Consider the following 20,020-nt stretch of genomic DNA (forward strand, 5'->3'; position numbering starts at 1 on the left):
GAGGAAAAAAGAACGAGCGAATAGCTCTGAGCTACAATTAAATTAATTTCATGATGCCACTGATTGCAGGATGGGACTACATATCAATGTTACGCCTTAATACGCCTTAATACTTCATTAGACTCATCCTAAAAGCTCTTAAATTAATATTAGAACTGCGAAAAGTACACTGACTAACAAATCTCAGCATGCAGTTAGTTCTGGCAGATACAGTATATACTACAAAAACGCTCATTAACTTGCTAAAAATACATAGACTTTTTGGCCAGGTGAAATGGGGCATGTCATTGGCCTTTTCTTTCTTCCCCTAGAACTATACACTATTTAAAAAGTACAAGAAGTACAAAAAAAGGTGTTCGTAGGTGTTCGACACCTAAAACACATGTGAAGAACCACTTCACATTCCCTAAAGAACCTTTAAGCTGTTTTTCTAAGCTGGATTACTTGCAGACAGTTATTGACAGCGTTGATGAATCCAGCATTCATTAAGTGGGTACCCAACATAATCCCATGTTACTGATTTGTTATGAAGATGGAGAAAAATATCTGTTTAGCATCTATCTGAAGTTTTCTCGGCTGTGCATGTTTGAGTTTGGTTTCTTTCACCGATACCTGTAATGAGTTTGAAATGGGGCGTGTCATTGGACTGAGAGAAGAAGGATGAGTTGTATTGACTCATTGCCCACCATCTAGGCTCTTCACCATCCAGCCAGCCATTTTCACCTTCATTTGCAGTGGTTTCATGAACAAGAAAGCTTAACTGGTACAGACTTAAACGTTATTATCTTTAGCGCTTAATCTAGATTTAAGATTTGGATTGTTTGGGGTCCAACAATAGTTGGGTTTGAGTATGTTGAGGCCTTGTGATAAGCGCATCAAAGCAACACACTGCCACAGATGCTGGTGTGATGATCTGGGGAGCCATAACATATTACAGTCTGTCAAAGTAGTATTAATACTAAGGACACTAACAGCTCAGCCATATATGCATGACATCCTGACATCACATGTGTTGCCTTTTATGGCAGGGCTTTTGACTGGCATTTGCTCACCCACAAACTGCAAAGGGTTTCCAGGAACATATCTGCCACTCCCTTGGTCACATACAGCAAATATTGCAATATACTGTAGTAAAACAACTGCATTTTGGTGTTCATATGGTCCATATCTAGCAGTTTTAAATGTGTTAAAAGAACAGTGCTCCTCAAACTGGTTCTGATAGGCCTTCAAAGATGGTTCACATTTTCAATTGATCCCAATATTCTGGGAGTTGAAATGGAGCCAAGATGTGCACCATCTGGTGGTCCTAGTGGAATGGGTTGAGAACCACTCTAACAAAAAAGAAAAAAAAAACAATTTGGGCTTCTTAAAGCAGTAAACTATGTTTTAAAAACAACAAGGATCATCAGTTTGAGATCCACTGCTCTAATGTTCCTTTAAATTGAGTGGTGTAAGACTGTCTTTTTCACACTAGAGTCTGAACCAAGTTTCAAATATCTTTTTCTACTGTTTAATGGGTGGCAATAATCTGCCTCATCTACCAGTAGCTGATCCAAATTTGGTCTGAAAAGTCTGAAAAGTCCAAATGTACGAACCAATCAAAGTAGCTGTGAAAACACACTAAGATAGATAAAGAACCTTCTTCCCTGGAAGGCTCTCTAGGAAACCAAAAGTGATTAATCAATGGCATTGTTCCAAAGAATCCTCAAACTATAAGTTCAGGATTCAGTGAAATCAGTACCAAAAGAAACTTGTCTTCAAACATGAGGAATGAAGTCGAAACAAAGCATTGCAGTGGTGCAGTGCAGTCAAATCTTCTCATCTATAAAAAATGCAGGCTAAGGAGAATCCATATCTTTCATGTCCCACCGGACTGGACTTTAAAGAGGGCTCCCCACTCGCTCGCTTTAAGCTCACTATAAACATGGGCCGGGATTACCTTTCATATATTCAGAAAAGGCTTTGAGGCTTGGCGAGAACGCCTCTGTCCCAGGTGCCTCCTCAGCTTGTGCGATGAGGAAGAAAGCAATTAAACCGCCACACATAGGCAAATCAGACACCTTGCCTTTTTTTAGCTGCATTATATGCATTTGCATTGTGTGGACTTTGAGGGTTCCGCCGGGGTCGTGGAGGAGAACATCCTTCCGCAGTTTATTATCCTTCTTGTGTTTCATTTTTTCCCCAAAGCGAAATTGCTCAAGTCAGACAAGCTCCTTTCAAAAAACGAGTCTCTGCCCCTGATGCGGAACGGCAGCGTAGAACAGTGGATTATAATGGATTGGACAAGGACTTAAGCCAGGTTTCGTCTCAGTTAAGCAACTGAATTGATTTCGCCATGCATTAAACTTCCAGAAAAATGAGCTGGGAGATACGCATCAAAGACACAAACCTGGAAATAAGACACATATCTCCCTGAGGAACCCTGTAGATTCAAAATCGAGCTCGTCATAATTTGATGTATTGAATCAAATCAACAAGAGCGTTTCAAACAACTATGTATTGATGTATTTATTTCAAACTGACAAATAATATTTTAAACACTGAAGCTGTAAGGTGCTATCTTGGGAGTGAGGCTAAACACTGACCGGCGGACCCCAGGTACACAAGGTGACCAAAATGATCAGAGTTTGAGCGAGACTTGATAGTGGGTCCCAGATGGATGGTACATTCCATTTCTGAATTTGATCCACAGTGTACTGGGAATACATAATAAGGCATTACCACCCTCAGTAGACAGCACAGTGTACACGTTATGATTGTGACCGGCAGTTATCTGGCTAGTACTGTCCATGCAAACAGATATCTGGCAGAAATTACATCTACAATCAACGCAGGAGGTCCTTTAGGCATATCCTGCAGGTCAGTGCAGCATTTTATTTTTTTTTGCCTTCAATGGACATGTTAAAAAAGACACGGGACATAATACTAGTTCCTGCCCCATGACTTTTAGCATACCACTGTAGTAACTGCTAATCAATACTTAAGAAACTTTTTAACTTTTAAGAACAAGTATACTTGACTCTAGTTTAGATTAGATGAGTTTGTGGGTGTTAAAAAAAAAGAAAAGTGTACAATTGTGCAGTTCAAATGCTCTTAAAACATACGGAGACAGTTTCCCAGACAGGGATTAATCCTAGTTTTGAGATGCACAGCATTGTAAATAGAGATTTTTCATCGAAGTGTAAATATACAGTTAGTTTTTAAGACAAGGATTTAGCTTAGATATAGACAATGTTTTCAATTTAGTAGGTATTCTCTGTTGAAAATGCTGTGTAGTCCAAGACTAGGCTTAATCTTTGTCTGGAAAACTGACCCAGATGGCTCAGAATAAAATTGGCAATTAGGGTAAAGGGAACCCTAAGCAAATCTTAGTCTGATAACTGCTGTTTTAAATGTAAATTGAAAGAACCCTTTCTGTAGAACTCCTCTTTATTTTTAGGATTGATGGCTCTCCAGGACTGAGATTGAAGTCCAGCTTTATTAGGACAAAAGGAGGTCCAGGAGTTAAATATACTTATACTATTCCTAGTGGCCTTGCTTTCAAACTCTTTAAAATTTAAATTACTGACTAAAATTGTTATGTATAAAATAACCATGTGCCCTCAGAGATTGTTTGTTTCATTGCTACTAGACTGGAAAAAAAATCATTTTCCGGGCCAGTCGTCTCAAATGGTATTTTAAATGGTCCCTGTGCATGCTTAAAGGTTTAAGGGATCCGGGTTACGAAAAACAAATGATGAGGTAAATAACACCGGCTGCACATGCATGCTAAACAATAAAAACGGTACCATTTTGTAGCCATTACATTGTTTAGATTCTTATTCAAAGATTGTATCATGCATTAAATAATATAACATCATAGCAGGAATAGCAGGAATATGAGTATTTACATGATTTTCCTACACAGCTGTGTTTTTTTTTTTCTTCTGCAATTGTTTTTAGTCTTGTTTTGAGGTTCACTGTGACGAGCAGTCTCGCTCCGAGGTTCAGGATCCACGTTCTTGTCTAATGGACGTCGATAACTTGGACATCCTCATTCATGCTGCTTGTCACGGTCACTTTTTGGCAGCAAAAACATCGTTATACACTGATTAAGCATAACATTATGAATACCGTACCCTCGTTATCCATTTTTGCAGATCCTCTGAGCATATAGGAGCATATGTGTTATTTCAAGATGGTCAGGACCCTACAGGACCACCACAGAGCAGGTACTTTGACACTGACATGGTGGTTGTGTGTTGGTGTGTTTTGTGCTGGTACGAGTGGATCAGGCACGGCAGTGCTGCTGGAGGTTTTAAACACTGACTCCACTCACTGTCAACTCTATTAAGCCCTATCTGGAATGGATTTGTTTCTCAAAGGGATGTCTGTAAAAATATTTCACATGTCTACACAGTGATAAAACTCTTGCATTTAAACTGCAATTAGTTTTTTGGATTTCTCGGTCACATGACATTGCATTCAGTAGCTCCTCCATTTCCACTTGCTGGTGTGTTTATATGGATCTCTGTGGAAACTTGCGGTGACGAAACTCAGAGATGTGGATCCGGACGGGACTAAAATTACTGGAGGACCACGGAGTTTAGCGAAAAACAGTAGGTTATTCAACCTGTAATTTTCTCAGAGGACGTCTAAGAGAAACACATACATGGTAGTTCTGGACAGGAGTAAAATCAGAGAGGACCCCCCATAAAAATTACGAAAATTACCCCAGGACCCCCTGGGAAACTAATCCTGTCCAGATAGGGCTTTAGACACTCCTACTCCGAGGTGCACCACCTTGTAAATGTAAAGTCAGAGCTTGAAGCTTGTGTTGGTCATCCTCTAGTCCTTCATCAGTGATGACAGGATACTACCCACAGGACACTGCCTACAGGATGTGAACCAGCAGTGACACTAAGGTGTTTGAAAACTCCTGTCTGGTCCACTACTCACACCAGAAGAGCACACACTACACAAAACAACACACCACCAAAATAATAGCTGCTCTATAATAGGTGGTCTCTCCTGTGGGCTCCTGGCCATTATGCAGAGAAAAAGAAGCAGTAAAGTCTTTAATTATAGAGCTACACAGTGCTCCTCTATGATTAGCAGAGCTACAAAAATGGATATTATGTATAGAGACAAGGATGTGGTCATAATTGTTACACTTGGTCATTGTGTATATTCGAAATATGACTACTTAACGCTACATACCAACAGAGAGAGTCTAACCGCAGACAATCACCACACAATGCATGCTATAAAGACTGAAAACACAATACGACCACTGACAAATCTCAGAACAAGAAACGGGGCGTTGAACAAGCAAGCCTTGCCGTGATGATCTCGGACGAGCCCCCAACAAGTCAGCAAGGCCCCATTGTGCTGACAGTAGTGTAGCTAAACTTGGACATGGACGCGGCAGTGACCCCCGTCGCTTCCTCATCGCCGTCCCTCCTCCTGCGGCGACGACACGCCACGCTGCAGCAGGCGAAGGTGGCCAGCAGAGCCTTTCTGAAGCGCTTGTTCATGAAGCAGTAGATGATGGGGTTAACGCAGGCGGAGGTGTAGGACAGCAGCTGGATGAAAGAGATGGGAGCTCCGGATAGAGCTCGCTTTGCTGAGAGCTGGTCGAAGGCCTTCCAGGTGTTGGCTGCATAGAGAGGCATCCAGCAGACGAAGAACATCACCACAATGATGATGAGCATGCGGATCACGCGCTTCTTCGCAAGGAGTTTGGCTTCCGAGGTGTTGCTGCGCGGCCGGTCCGTCTTGGAGGGGGCGGAGGTGCTGAGGGTGGAGAGCTCCATGGCCGGAGTCTTCTTGGGCACCTGGATGTAGCAGCCATCACCGTCATCATGGCCGTGGGATATAGTGCCATTCATTCCATTCGATAACGCTGGGAACAGAAACCAGCAACACACAGTTGGTGAGGAGGATTTCATTAAGGTGCCATCTACTTTATTTATAGACTTAATAAAGACTTAATATAGGATTTATAGTGTTATATCTGATGTGTTCACTATGAATTTAACCATTTTTTACTTGTATCTTCTAAATCAGGTTACTTAAATGAAAAAGTAGAAATCTTTAAATAAATTAAAACTTTAATGTTTTCAGGGCTTGGAAATCTGTCTTAAAACTCATATGTTAGTATGATATGATTGTATTTTTAGTAAGTCTGTACTACGCTACAAATGTTTGCATTTGCCATACTGAAACTGTTCATTTAAATATATAATATATAATGTAGCTAAATTAAATATATACATTTAAATATGGGGAACAAAATCAACAAGCACATCAACCTATGTGTAGGCATTTTAAATAATATTTCAAATATTTTGTCAATGTCTGTCATAAATGTATTTAAATTTCTTTTTAAAATATATATGTATAATATTGATACTACATATTGAACTACATTTAAATGGTGCCAACAGCAAATCAAACTTTTTGCCTTTTTGGCATTTTACAAAATATTGTAAATATTCTAAGAACAAGAAATTAGAAAGTAATTTATATCTTATCATAGAAATATTTGCGATCATTTGTCATGGTAATAATTTCTGTCATAAATGCATTAGAATTTATATTTTAAATATATATGTATGATATTGATGAATAAAAAAATAACAGCAAACTCTTTGTAAACATTTTAAACAATATTTTAAATATATATTTTGGGAACAAGAAATTACAAAATGTTAACATAATATAATGTACAATATATCTAGAATCATTTTCTGTCCTATGAGAGGCAATACGTCTGCGTTTTATTTTTGATTTTGATTTTGAGAAAGGATGGAAGAATAATGGAGGATAAAGGGGAGAAGAGGAGGGTGAAGTAGGGAGATGAAAGAAAAAGAAAAAATAGGAAATACTACATTTTTTGATGGGTCCTTTTATTTAGTTTTGTAAATTCATTTTTCATCTATTATTTCTGTGCTTTTATACTGGATATTGTTTAGGCTTTTTTGTACCCATTGGATTTGTCCTGTTTCTGTAACTTCCTGATTTATTATCGTTTTTCCTCTTTTTTTAGTCCCTTAATAAAAATATTTGAAAAAAATTGCTCTTGCCTTAAGTTTGGATACCCACCTGAGCATTCTGTTTGCTTATTTTATGCTTATAATATGCCTATTTCTTTTCATTATGTTAAAAACAAACAAGCACATCAACCTATGTGTAGGCATTTTAAATAATATTTTACATATGTTGTCAATTTCAGTCATAAATGTATTGAAATTGCTTTTTAAAATATATAATGTATAATACTGATATACAACTACATTTAAATGGTGCAAAACAAACTACTTTAAGGCATTTTAAATAATATTTTAAATATTTTGAGAACAAGAAATAAGAAAATATTCATTTTTATCGACTCATTATCATAGAAAGATTTGCGATCAATTGTCATAGTAATAATTTCTATCATGAATGCATTAAAACAATTTAACTGGATATTGTTTAGGCTTTCCTCTTTTTTTAATCCCATAATTAAAATAGAATCCCTTAAAAAAGGGAACAATTTTCTGTAATTTTTTCCTTGCCTCAAGATTTGATGCCCATCTCAGCATTCTGTTTGCTTATTTCATGCTTATAATGTGCCTATTTCTTTTCATTATATTATTTTTTTCAGCATTCTTATTCTCTTAAAAAAAATTATATCTTTCTAAACATTATTTAAAACTTATCTCTAGCCAAATTCAATGAATTTCAAACATTTAAATGCTAATTTAATATTCTTTTGTCTCTTTTTTTCATAAATATAATTTGTTGACACAAACTAAAAGGATGCTGGCATTTTCAAATGGAGTTTGAGGTCATGAGGTTATGAGGTGTTAATATGACAATGACTGTAATGTTCTGTAAACTATTCTAAGAATGTAGATATCTAATAAAGATAAGTTGAAATACTGGATCCAAGTCAAACACTGAGGATGTAGAGTACAAATACACACAAGGACGTTTTCATCAGCCAATAGACTTCAGCAAACATGTATCAGCTTATATGTATTTACAGTGCGTCAGATGCTGTGCATATGTGATTTAGGTCCAGTCTGACTGTGGAGTGGAGCTGTCTGAATTACAGCTGGAGGGAAAACGTGGTGCAGCTATTCTCCACTATGATATTTTCCAAAGCGACAACCCCCATCATCCCCAACCGCTGCATGTACTGCTGCATCACCCTCAGTGACCCACGCAGCTTACACACTCACAATACTGCACAGCCAGGCTATCCTTAACAGCGAGCACAGCACTCAGCACCAAAGCAATGCTTTTTAGCCCTTCTTTGTGGGAGACCCAGGCCAGCGAATAAAGTGTGTGGAACTGAAAAGCTTTAAAGAAGGGCCTTAGAGACGAAAGCTCAGCCAATTCGCCTTCCAGCGGCTTCCCCTGATACTCGGCACGAAGAGGAGCAAGAGCTAAAAAGACTCCATGATGAAATTCTCTGGAACAAGTGCTCAAACCACACGATTTTACCAAATAAAAGCTGCCCTTGCAGCCAGGATCAAGCAATGAGAGAATATAATAAGGCTTTGTTTATTGTTTAATATGTAATTAAGAGCGAGGGTGCACGATTTATTGTTTTAGCATTGTTTTTACAATATGCACTTGTGGAATAGTCACACTGCTATATTATATTTATTTTATCTTTTTTTTATTTCTTATTATTATTACTATTACCCCTTGTATGAATAAATACTGAAGTCATCCAGACTATGGAAGAAAGACATAAGGAATGATGTGGTCACCTAAAAGTGTTAAGTTTTAAACAAACAAGGTTGCTTCTTATCTGGGGTTAAGCTGTCAACTTGTTATCTGTGCAACAGAGGACTTCCTTGGTCTTCCTTTCCTGGGGTGGTCCTGATAAGTGCCAGTTTCATCATAACGTTTATGGTGGTTATTTTGTGACTGCACTTAAGGATACTTTCAGAGTTCTTGATTTTTTTCACACTGACTGACCTTCATTTCTCTGAAAGTAATTGTTTTCTTTACTTAGTTGATAACTTGTTATCTAACATGGATTAGAACATTAATCTAAATAGGGCTTTTCACTGTCTATCACCAGCTGTACATCTTCACAACGGATGCTCTCCAACACATTAAAAGACAAGAAATTCAAGTTATTAACTCTTGACAAGTTCAGCTGTTAACTGAAAGCCATTTCAGATAAAGCTGACTGAGAAAAGCCAATATTAGCAAAGGTGTTATCTAAGCAAGAGGTGCTACTTCAAAAAAATATATAATATAAAACATATTCTGGTTTATTTACTTATTTGTTTGTGTGATAATTAGATGTTTTTCTTCATAGTTTTGATGACTTTAGTATTAAACTACAATGTAGAACATTTTTAAAGAATAAAAAATAATACTTTTGAACGCAATTTTGTTCTTTTGGGACTTAATTGGTAAACAAAATAATCAAACAACGATGGTTAATTCCTTTTTTATCCTATGAAAGAACTTTAACTGATTCCACATGATTTTGGCCTAAAATAAAAAAGACTAGTAAAAAGAATAAGTAAAAAAGACATAATGATTTATACCAAATGACGACTCATTTATTTTAAGTCATATAGCATTGTTTGCTCTAGGATTTTTTTCTGCAACAGCAGTACGAGACTCTACAAAGCTAGGATGGTGATAATAGATAACTAAGCATTTCTACCTTTTTCTGTGGATATTTCAAGTTGTGTGTGATCAACTGTGGCTTTTTTTGTTTTTGGTCTTGATATTGCTTTAATTTAATATAGTCCTTTATCTTTCCTCTCCTCTTCTTGTCTTCCTCCTGAATTTGTTCAAAAGCAGCATCATGACGTTTCTTAAATTTCTGTATAGAATTCTGTATAGAAAATTGCATGTAGTGGAAACATGGTAAGTGATTTATCTGCATGCCTGCTGGGAGGTTACAAAATGTCCTAAAATGTGCAAAAATATATTAAGGCTATATAATTTCTGCACAATTAATGAAAATCTGTAAAAAATCTTTGGTATTTCGCCAAGTTATTCATTTTGGTCATTTGGGTGCATCCCTACAAAAAAACCCATTATAGAACTGACTCTCAACCACTAATTTAACAACAAGATCTAATTAATCATTTCCAGCAACCGCATCTGATCCTCTTCTAGTTCATCATGCTAAGAGGCATGTGGGCCACTTGACCAAGTTCCAGATGTGGCCCTTGTTCAGGCCACATTAACGGTGCTTTTAGGATTTCTACAGAAAATAATAGTCTGCTGTGGAATTTAATTAGTGCTATTGCTATTTTTGGGCAGGAATCCACAATTATTTTCTAGAGGTAAAAGAAAATATCAGTATATCGAAGCATCGTAATATGATGTTTTTAGATGTGGGGATCACAGGGCATATCACAATACAATCTTATCAGAATAAATTGAACATTGCCCATGATAACGATACTGTATCACGTTATTTTGATATTCTGAAGGGTTAATATATATCGCAAGACAATTCGCTACGGTACTTTAAAATATCTGTGTTACTGAAGAGGATAAAATACAAATACCAGAAATTATTTTAAGTGTTATTGGTGTCAGTTTTACAGAATTTGGCAACCGATATTCTTCACCACAGGTTGATCATTTTCATCTGATGATAAGCGCCACCATGTGGAATAATGAAGCAGTAAATTAATTCAAATTGAAGTCAAATTGGGGGTTCCTAGGTCTTAATAAAAATATCAATATTTAATGTCACGTATTGATAATGTATCGCAAACAAAAAACATATGTTTAAGAATGATATTGATATTTTGTCCCACCCCAAATGATTTTAGTTTTGCACTCTGGCTTACTGGAACATTTAGGATTCCTCAGTATAGCTCTGTCGGGTGGCATTAGCCGCTAAGCCTTAGCGGTTAGCCACTAATGCTAATGCTCAAGCATTAGTGGAAATCTAAGCTTACTGTAAATAAAAAAAAAGCGCTTTACTCACCTAAATAAACATTTTTAGGAGAGAAATCTGTGTAGATTTACATCTGGCGCTCATTTGATTTGTCTAACTTCTTTTTTTTTTAAGAATTACAATTTTGTTTACTTAACTTAGCTTATCTTTACAGGTAAAAAATAGTAGGAAAACACAGCGACACCCCTGTTCCTACTACTAGTTACTAGGGTCACATAAAATGCACCTTATTATGTGGTGCAAAATAGACCAGAAAATAGACGTTTAATGCTAGACGTTTAACGCCTTTTAGTGCGAAAAATACGGTAATAAAACATAACCCCTGTACTGTGATTCATATCCTATTCCCTGGTTCTAACTAATACACAGCCCTAGATACTTGCTTATTCCAGCATCTAAACAAGTCCTGCTCTCTAATGAGGGATTTATTTAATGGCAAACATTTGGTTTCAAAGCTAGCCGTTAGACCTACAGTACAGTACAGGACATAATCAATAAAAGCAACTACTTGGGGCTTTTGGGTTTATTGCTATTGATGTAGAGAAAGTCTTTAAACAAAGTAATTGGTCTCATTCTCACCACTACTGTCCTTCTTCTGCTCCAGCTCAAACTGGATACCCCTGTAGAGCTCTCTGGAGATGAGGCCATAAGCAATGGACATCACCCCACCAGGGATGAAGAACAGGATTAACAGCAGCAGGACATACCTGAGAGAGAGAGAGAGAGAGAGAGAGAGAGAGAGAGAGGCACAAACAAAATAAAATGGTTATAAATCAATAGGTCTAAAAATGGAATTGAGTTTTTGAGGTAAGTCAAATTCAAGCAATTATCTGATACAGTGCTTGCAACTCACTTACTTGCTAAGTGCCGAAACCTAATGCATTCATTCACTGATTGCAAAGGGCTTTTAATGGTTTCTTGTATTAGTGTAACCCTCATCTCGAGCACAGATTTTTGCACAGATAAGCAAACACACCGCCCCCAAGGGAGCACTACAAAACCGAGCAGGGCAGCTGCTTACACTGCATACATTTGCATTACATAGTGGACATTAGGAATGCGCAGAATACTTAACTGAAAACTGAAAATAGTTTGCCATTTTTTGGCTGAATAATTATAAAATTTTAAAATTATTTCACAGTGTAATGTAAATGTATATGGGTCATTATTAAAATAAATACTCAAAAATTATTTAGACTATTTTTTTATAATTAGAAGACTTCACACAGAAATGATATTTCCCCATCTTAATCACTTTTTTTTTAACTTTGTTACTTTTTTTAGTTTTTTTTACAAGCTGCACATCAGAGTAGAAAATTTTTGTGAAAAAAATTGGTGGACCTGAAGTTGCAAACATGTTGAATTATTCATAGTGACCTTGTTCTTGTTCTGTTTCAAAGATTAATTCAGATTTCTAAAATGATTTTAATCACATTGACATTTTACTGTGACAGGATGGACAGTATAAGCTTTACCTCAGTTAAGTATGGAGACATTATGATAAATATTAAGTGGAATTAATACTATTAATTGCTGAACATTCAGCAAAAGTATCATCAGCCCTTTAAAAAGCAAACAGTATGAAGCTTGTGATGTCACTGATGTTAAGGGTTACTTTCTTAAAGGGGTGTTTATCCCACAATGAAGAATTAATTGGACAGGCTCAAACAGCTTGATATTTTTATGAATATCAATGATTTAAACACCTAAATTATTCAAACAAAAACAGTTCATCATTTCACTATATTTGTAAATGTGTTTATTTAGAGTAAATCTGAAAAAAATGTATTGCCACACAGTGTTTGTATAAAATAAAACAACTATGCAGCAAACACAAAAGACATTTTATATTAATATAGACCTTATATTAATATAGAGGAGTAACATGAAGACCAGAGAGCTGTGAGTTTATGGGTAAAAAACAAGCAACTGTGAAGCTGAGAGAAGATCAGAATCAGAATCATTGCACAAATATTATCCATAGCCAGAACAACTGTTTGAACTGTCCTGAAGAAGAAAGTCGTCACTGGTGTACTAAATAACAGGTGATGAACAGATAGACAAAGGAAAACCACAGAAGTTGATTACAAACTTAGTGGGTGCTGTAAAGTCTGCACACATAAAATACAACCACTGCTTTAACCTGTTTGTCAGCATCATGGCTAAATCTTTCTAGGAAAGCCAGCTGCTGTATGTGCATACTTTGTTAAAAATGAAAAGCGAGGCCTTTTTATTGCGATTTCATGACATTTTTATACAATTCTGAAGCAAATTACATTGTTAAAATATTTGTAAATACATTTAGGCTATTAATGTGGCGCATAAATAAAAACCTGTGAAAAACATGTTTGGTATTGGGTAATTAGAATGCGGCTAAATAATCAATTTTGTTCGATTTTGGTTTTTGGCCAAAAAATTATAATTAAGGTGCATCCCTATTGGACATCCTATGAGAGAGAAGAAGATCACTTAGACTATCCGCTGGACCAGAGCAGAATCATGTTTCGTACGCTAAAAAAATACAAAGTGAGTTGATGTTATTATTTCATTGTGTTATTATTCAAATGACAGCGTGGGAGTGTTGCCTGAAAGCATCTTCCGCCGGCCCTTTTACGCTGATCTTTTTCATCTCTCAGACGCCTTTGTGATAGTGGCACCCTTCACTGTTGCATTTATTCAGTATCAAAGACGCTCATCATCCTGTCCCATACGTGGCTTTCAATTTCAATCAAAGCAAAAAGAAAAGCTCTCGTCTCGAACAGGAACAGGCTTCAGGAAATGGATTGAGTGATGGAGCGAGGTGGTACTTGCTGGTGGTCTTTTATTATTTTTTTTCAGAGCATTATTAATTTGATGCATTGATAAATTTCAGGATCACTACAAGCGTCAATCTTAATTTGTGGGTACATTTCACATTTCCAATAAATTATTTTGTTATCAGTTTTGAATAATAATACTAACTGATGTATATTTTGGGCACAATTTTATTTTACATAAAATAATTTAATCAAATTTTCAGTTCACTATAATATATATATATATATTCTTTAGAAAATGTGATTTTTTATATTAAAAATCTTTGTAATGTCTTACTCAATGTTCTAGTCACCTCTGTTATAAAACAGCATAAAACACTAATAAAAACATTTATAATAAAAAAATCTTGTAAATCTTTATATTGCAATATATATTGCATAAAATACGTATTTGTCCAATGTTATTCAGCCCTACTTCCTCTGGCAGGAAAAATACTAATCTTATTTTGAATAAAATTCTAAGAATACACCAACAATATACTAGTAACTGGTCAATATTAGTTATTGGTCATTATCGAGATATTGAGTGATATTGAGTAATTAACATTGTATTAAATGTGTTAGCAATCCATATATTTATGTTTATAATAGTGTGCAATATAGTTTAAAGTTAGTAAAGTTAAACCACAAAATGTTAAATCTCTTACTGTCAACCCTGTTACTGGTTTAATTGTCTTTTTTGGTTTAATTGTCTTTTTTGGTTTAATTACCGTGTTAAGAATGATAGAATTGATATATATATATTGGTAAAATTGTGGACTTTCTTTTCTTTCATTTTTCTTAGGTATGACACTCTGCCCCAGTAGGGTTTTTCACTACAGTGTATTAAAACCTCAATGCACTACACAAGTGAGGTAATGTTTAAGGAGAAATCTGGTGTGAAACATGATAAAGTGTACAAACCTTTGCTGAATAGCTCACCTTCGTTCACCACTAGCATTCCGAAATGCAGTGCCTTTAGCTGATGCTCCCAACAGGCTTACAATGCTAGTGATTGGGGTCGATAGCGTTGCCCATGCAAAGAAATGACTATTTTTACACCATTATCTCAAAGCTCAAAGTAGCTCCACAAGATGGCGGCACATAGAGAACAACCACAAAGTACTGTGCGTATAAACAGTGGTTTTAATATACTTCCTGTGCACTTTCAAAGTTCTCAGTGTCTCGTTTTAAATTTCAGGGCTGTCGGAATTCTACCAATGAAGTTTGGAGCTACTTTGAGCTTCAAATTTCTTTGAATTGGCTACTCTATGCCCCAATCTCTAGCATTGTAAGCCTGTTGGGAGCATCGGCTAAAAGCGCTGTATTTCAGAATGCTATGGGTGAATAGAGGTGGGCTATTCAACAAAAGTTAATACTTTTTATTATGTTTCACTACATCCTAAGTCCCAATTCACACCTGAGTTCTTCTTTAAGGTAATTCTAATGAATCTGTGTCTGGTCATCCTACACTAAATGATAGCTCATTCTATAAAAAGGAATATTATAGAATTGTAATGAGTAAATTTGTATTATTCAACAACCTTCCACCAGCCCCAGCTGCCCTTTACACTCTGTGAACACAACGTAGGCCTAAATAAGGCCCATAATTATTAGAATTATATGAAACCAAAACTGGTACTTTTAATAAATCACCCAAAAACCCTTTTTGGAGCACCCTTATTTTTAAGAGTGTGGATTATCAAAAAGGTTTCTTTTGAGCATTTGTGAAGACAATCCAAGATCATCATCAAATTGAAATGAGGTGAGAAGTCGTGCTTGTACATTCTCTATATAAACTGTAAGTCTCAAGAGAAGAAAACACCATTTAACTGTCTAACAAAGACAGTATTTTAATACCTCCACACTGAAAGTAGAAGACAATTCATCTAGAAGGTCAGGAATATCATTGTGCCCCCAGCAAGAGGTGCATGTTCAAGCTTTCCGGGCTATAATCATTAAAGCCACTGGTATGACTACCTTGAGAGTTCTGACTCCTCAGTATGCCAGATAATTACTTCAACTTGTGACACTTGGGGGTCACTCTGTCCCCCCATTTTCTACTTTACACAAAAGGAGCCTGATAAGGGCAGCATGAGCTAATACAGGTTTTAGAAGTCTGACATCTTCCTTCAGGCTTCGAGCCTCATCTCCTGCAGATGTGTCTTCTGCCCTGATAAAAAAGAGGCTCAAAGACGCCACAGATTGGTTTACTTGGTCTGCTTCTCCTTCTTGTCTTTGGCTGGGTTAGGGTTTTTTTGACTCAACTAGTGTGGCAATCTGAGCATGGGGCGGCGAGCTTTAAAATAAGACAAGAATGGCTGGCAGACTGCATAAAGGTCTGTGATGAGTCTTATTTTTGTCCTATATAGCCAGTGCTGGATGTCTTTAATTAGCATTTTTCGTCAATGAACAACAATGTTTTGGTCTATTTTCATACATTTAACAACAAACAGGATTATAAGTTGCATGTTAAGAGACAATAGTAAGGAACAAGGGTGTCGCACAGTAATCTACAATGATTTCTCTCCTGAATACTGTTTATTTGGGTGATTCAGTGCTTCTGTTTATTTTCAGTAAGCTTAGATTTCCAGTATTTTCAACAGAGAGGTTAGCAGCAGAGCTAACCACGGTTAGCAACAGCGCTAGCTGCCTTTAGCAGCACTTAGCTCTAGTAAATGCAGCACTACTCTACACTGAGTAACCCCGAGTGATCCGGTAAGCCAGGGTGCTTCAGCTAGCAGTTTGTCTCACTTAGCTTGTTTCAAGCTACAGTCCGACATGAATGGTGAAAGAGCTATCGCTGCAGTTAGCGGCTAATGCTAATACTTCTCCAGCCTCAGTTGTCAGCAGAGGGAAGCATGAAGTGCTGTAAGATTTTCTGGAAAAACACTGCTCTGACTTTAGACTGGATATAACACAGTGGATCAACACCAGCAGATGACATGTCTTTACAAACCATCACTGATCAACAGTACATGTTACATTTAGTTTGTAAATCAAGGGACCACAGTCTGGAGGAAGAGTGGAGAGACACACAGTCCAAACTGATTGAGGTCTAATGTGAAGTTTTACAGTTTCCACAACCAGTGATGGTTTGGGGAGACATGTCATCTGCTGGTGTTGGTCCACTGTGTTATATCAAGTCCAAAGTCAGTGCAGTGTTTTCCCACAAAATCTTACAGCACTTCATGCTTCCCTCTGCTGACAAATATCTCCATATATCCAGGATTAAAGTAAAATAAATGATACTGCACAGATATAATCTGTCTCTAGTAGATATATAATATGAAAAGAAAACACTGAGTTTTTTTTGTGCCAAAAACAGCAAAAAAGTAGCACCCTGATGTGATAATTAGGGGTGGGTGATATGTCACCATATTTCAGGGTATAATATCTTTTACAATATTCAAAAATGTTGGCGATATTATTGTGTATGATAAAATATGACACACCCCTATTTTGAACTGAATTACTAAAATAAAAGTTACTTTTTTAATAATATTCTAATTTTTTGAGATGCAACTGTAGCACCCTAAATATGGCAATTATTTTCAGGGCAATAGTTAATTCATCACTTATTATCATAAAACAGAGCTGAATGATGGTAATAATGGCAAGCGTCACGAGAACTAGCGGATAACTGAACTCACCAGATCTGCTCCACCTGGCTAACAGGCCAGTCTAGGCGGCACATGTTAGCGGTGGTGTTGTTGGGTTTGTTGAAGGACACCAGCGTGCTGAAGACTGGATACGGTATCATGATGGCCACAGACAACACCCAGGTGCCAGCGATGACTTTGTAGGCATGCGAGCGGGTCTGCCAGGCTCGGGATGTCAGCGGGTTGCAGATGGCACTGTACCTCTCGATTGCTATGGCAACCAGACTGAAAGTAGAAATGCTCACCGAGATACCTGTGGAGAATTGTGAGAAGTGAGAGAGAAGTGTAAGGACTGTGATTGGTCGACATGACATAACATAACATTACATTTTATATTCTAATACTGAAAATAATATGAAATCATATGAAGCCTTAAGATTGAAGCACTTCACTTGAGGGTCAACTTTATTTGTGGTCAACTCCAAAAATGTCATTGACTGCTCTGGGGCATCTATGATGGATCTTTAAGCAATGTATGCTCCCTTCAAGACATTTTTTTAAAGATGTCCATGCATTTTTCAACAAGACAATGCAAAACCACAAGCTGCACAGATTCCCAAGGCATGGCTGCTGAAAGGAAAAGCTGTTACTGGCCTTTTTCCTGGCTTCCTGGTAGGAATGACACAATAACAAATTGAATATTCATCAAGAACCTTTGTTTAACAATAGTTACAATAGACAAACCTTTGTCAAGCACTACACAATACATTTTATACATACCCATTTCAGATTATCCAGTCTACAAAGTTTAATATCAAAGAGTTCAGTTTCACTAACCACAATCAGGCCTGATTACTGACAGACCAGCAGAATCAAAGAATCGTTTAAATCAAACCTGTCTGACAACATGAAGCAGGATATACTGTAAGATCTCAAAAAGCAACACATTGCGCCTTAATCTGAACAAATTTTAAAAAACAAATATGAAAGTCATTGACATCTATCAGTCTGGAAAAGGATACAAATTAATTTCTAAGGCTTTGGGACTCCAGTGGACAACAGTGAGAGCTATTATTCACAAATGGTGATAAGGTAGAACACTCAGGAGTGACCGGCCCACCAAAATTACTCCAAAAGGGCATGGACAACTCATCCATGAGGCCCAAAATAACCCAGAACAACATATAAAGAACTATAAAGAACCTCAGGTTGATGATTCAATAATAATAAAGGCACTGTGCAAAATGGTATCCATGGGAGATTTCCAAGGCAAAAACCACTGCTTACAAAAAAAAAAGAAAACAAAGGCCCCTCTCAAATTTGCCAAAAAACATCTTGATGCTAACTAGGTCTTTGGGACAAGAATCTGTGGACTGACGAGACAAAAGTGTAACGTTTTGGAAGGTGTGTGTCCCGTTACAGCTGGAATAAAATTAACACATAATATCAGAAAATAGGGGGCAAATACCTTTTCACATAGGCCTAGGTTGGTTTGGACAGATTTTTCAATCTAGGAGTATTTCTTTCTTTCTTTAGAAAGGTTCTTAATCTTCAGGTAGACTATTCTTCCCTGTTTTTGACAAGGGGCTCAGTGCTCCGCTGCTTTAATTTTCTCAAAGACAAATAACTGGATTGAGAGCAGCAGCCAGAGGACCTTTGCATATGTGAATATGTATGTCATGCGGAGGGTTTGCTCTGGCATTCGTCCTGCAGGGCTGATTGGTGTGAAAACACAGTAAATAAATATATAAATAAATTCACCTATTTGGCCACCAGTTACAGTGTCCTATAATATATGCCTGCTGGATTTTACTTCTCTTTCTCATTTACTCCACAATCAACTCCCAACAGTCAGACTGTGGCCAACAGTCTACAGAGCTAATAAGGCCCAGTCCCATTTCTCATTTGTAGTCCTACACTGTCAAAATGAACAAGTTCAAGGCAACTTACTGCGTTTTGAGGCTCTTTTAAGCTTTGAAGAAAACCACCATCACTAGAAATAGAAATCTTTAGTTCAGATAATTCACGTATCATATGTATAAAAAACGTGAAATAATAAGTCTCACCAACTTAAAAATACACTTAATTTAAGCGCTATGAGTTCTGCATGCTTTTCATAAGAATCAACTAAAAAAAATATTAATTAAATAAATTGTGTCAATGATAAGTTTTACATTAATCAAATTAATGCAAGGAGTACAGCACTCATTTTTTTCTTAATTTAAATTAATAACTTTTATATCTGTCATATTGTCAGTCATACAAGCGTACGGTAATTCCAAAAATGAAAACAACAAGAACAATTTGCTCTTACAGCATTTAACACTGAGGCCAGGCATTAAAGAAATACAAATCCAAAGAGAAGGCAGCAGCCAACACTCATATGCAAACACTGTGACCAACATCATGTAAAAACCCCTGCAGAACTGCTCAGTAATCCCTGTTCAACTAAAGAGTCAAACTGAGCATGTGCAAAGTAATTTAGTTGGCTTGGCCATAACTAGGATTCAACTACAGATTGCAAATTTCGCCAACACAGAATATTTAGTTGGACCACTTTTTAACAAGAAACTTAATAAAGATAGTTAGAGATGAGACAATTGACCGGCTATTTTCAGCCAAAATAGGAGATTGGCCGATATTTCTGGAGTGAATTTTGTGCCAAAAGTTTTACACGAAAAAAAATAAAATCCGCAATCAAA

The 20,020-nt window shown here is 36.7% G+C and overlaps 1 protein-coding gene across 1 annotated transcript in view; it reads right to left on the reverse strand.

Annotated features, from left to right (window-relative positions):
- Window positions 1-1,724: 1,724 nt before the first annotated feature.
- cckbra (cholecystokinin B receptor a) overlaps window positions 1,725-20,020 on the reverse strand; it is a 56,169-nt gene continuing 37,873 nt past the window's right edge. The window contains exons 3-5 of the mRNA XM_022674801.2: window positions 17,370-17,631; window positions 11,501-11,628; window positions 1,725-5,884 (exon numbers count right to left, since the gene is read on the reverse strand). Coding sequence (XP_022530522.2) covers window positions 5,352-5,884; window positions 11,501-11,628; window positions 17,370-17,631 — 923 coding nt within the window. The 3' untranslated portion in view covers window positions 1,725-5,351. The remainder of the gene's footprint in view (window positions 5,885-11,500; window positions 11,629-17,369; window positions 17,632-20,020) is intronic.

Source organism: Astyanax mexicanus, chromosome 21, assembly GCF_023375975.1.
Source record: "Astyanax mexicanus isolate ESR-SI-001 chromosome 21, AstMex3_surface, whole genome shotgun sequence".
Lineage (NCBI taxonomy): Eukaryota > Metazoa > Chordata > Actinopteri > Characiformes > Acestrorhamphidae > Astyanax > Astyanax mexicanus.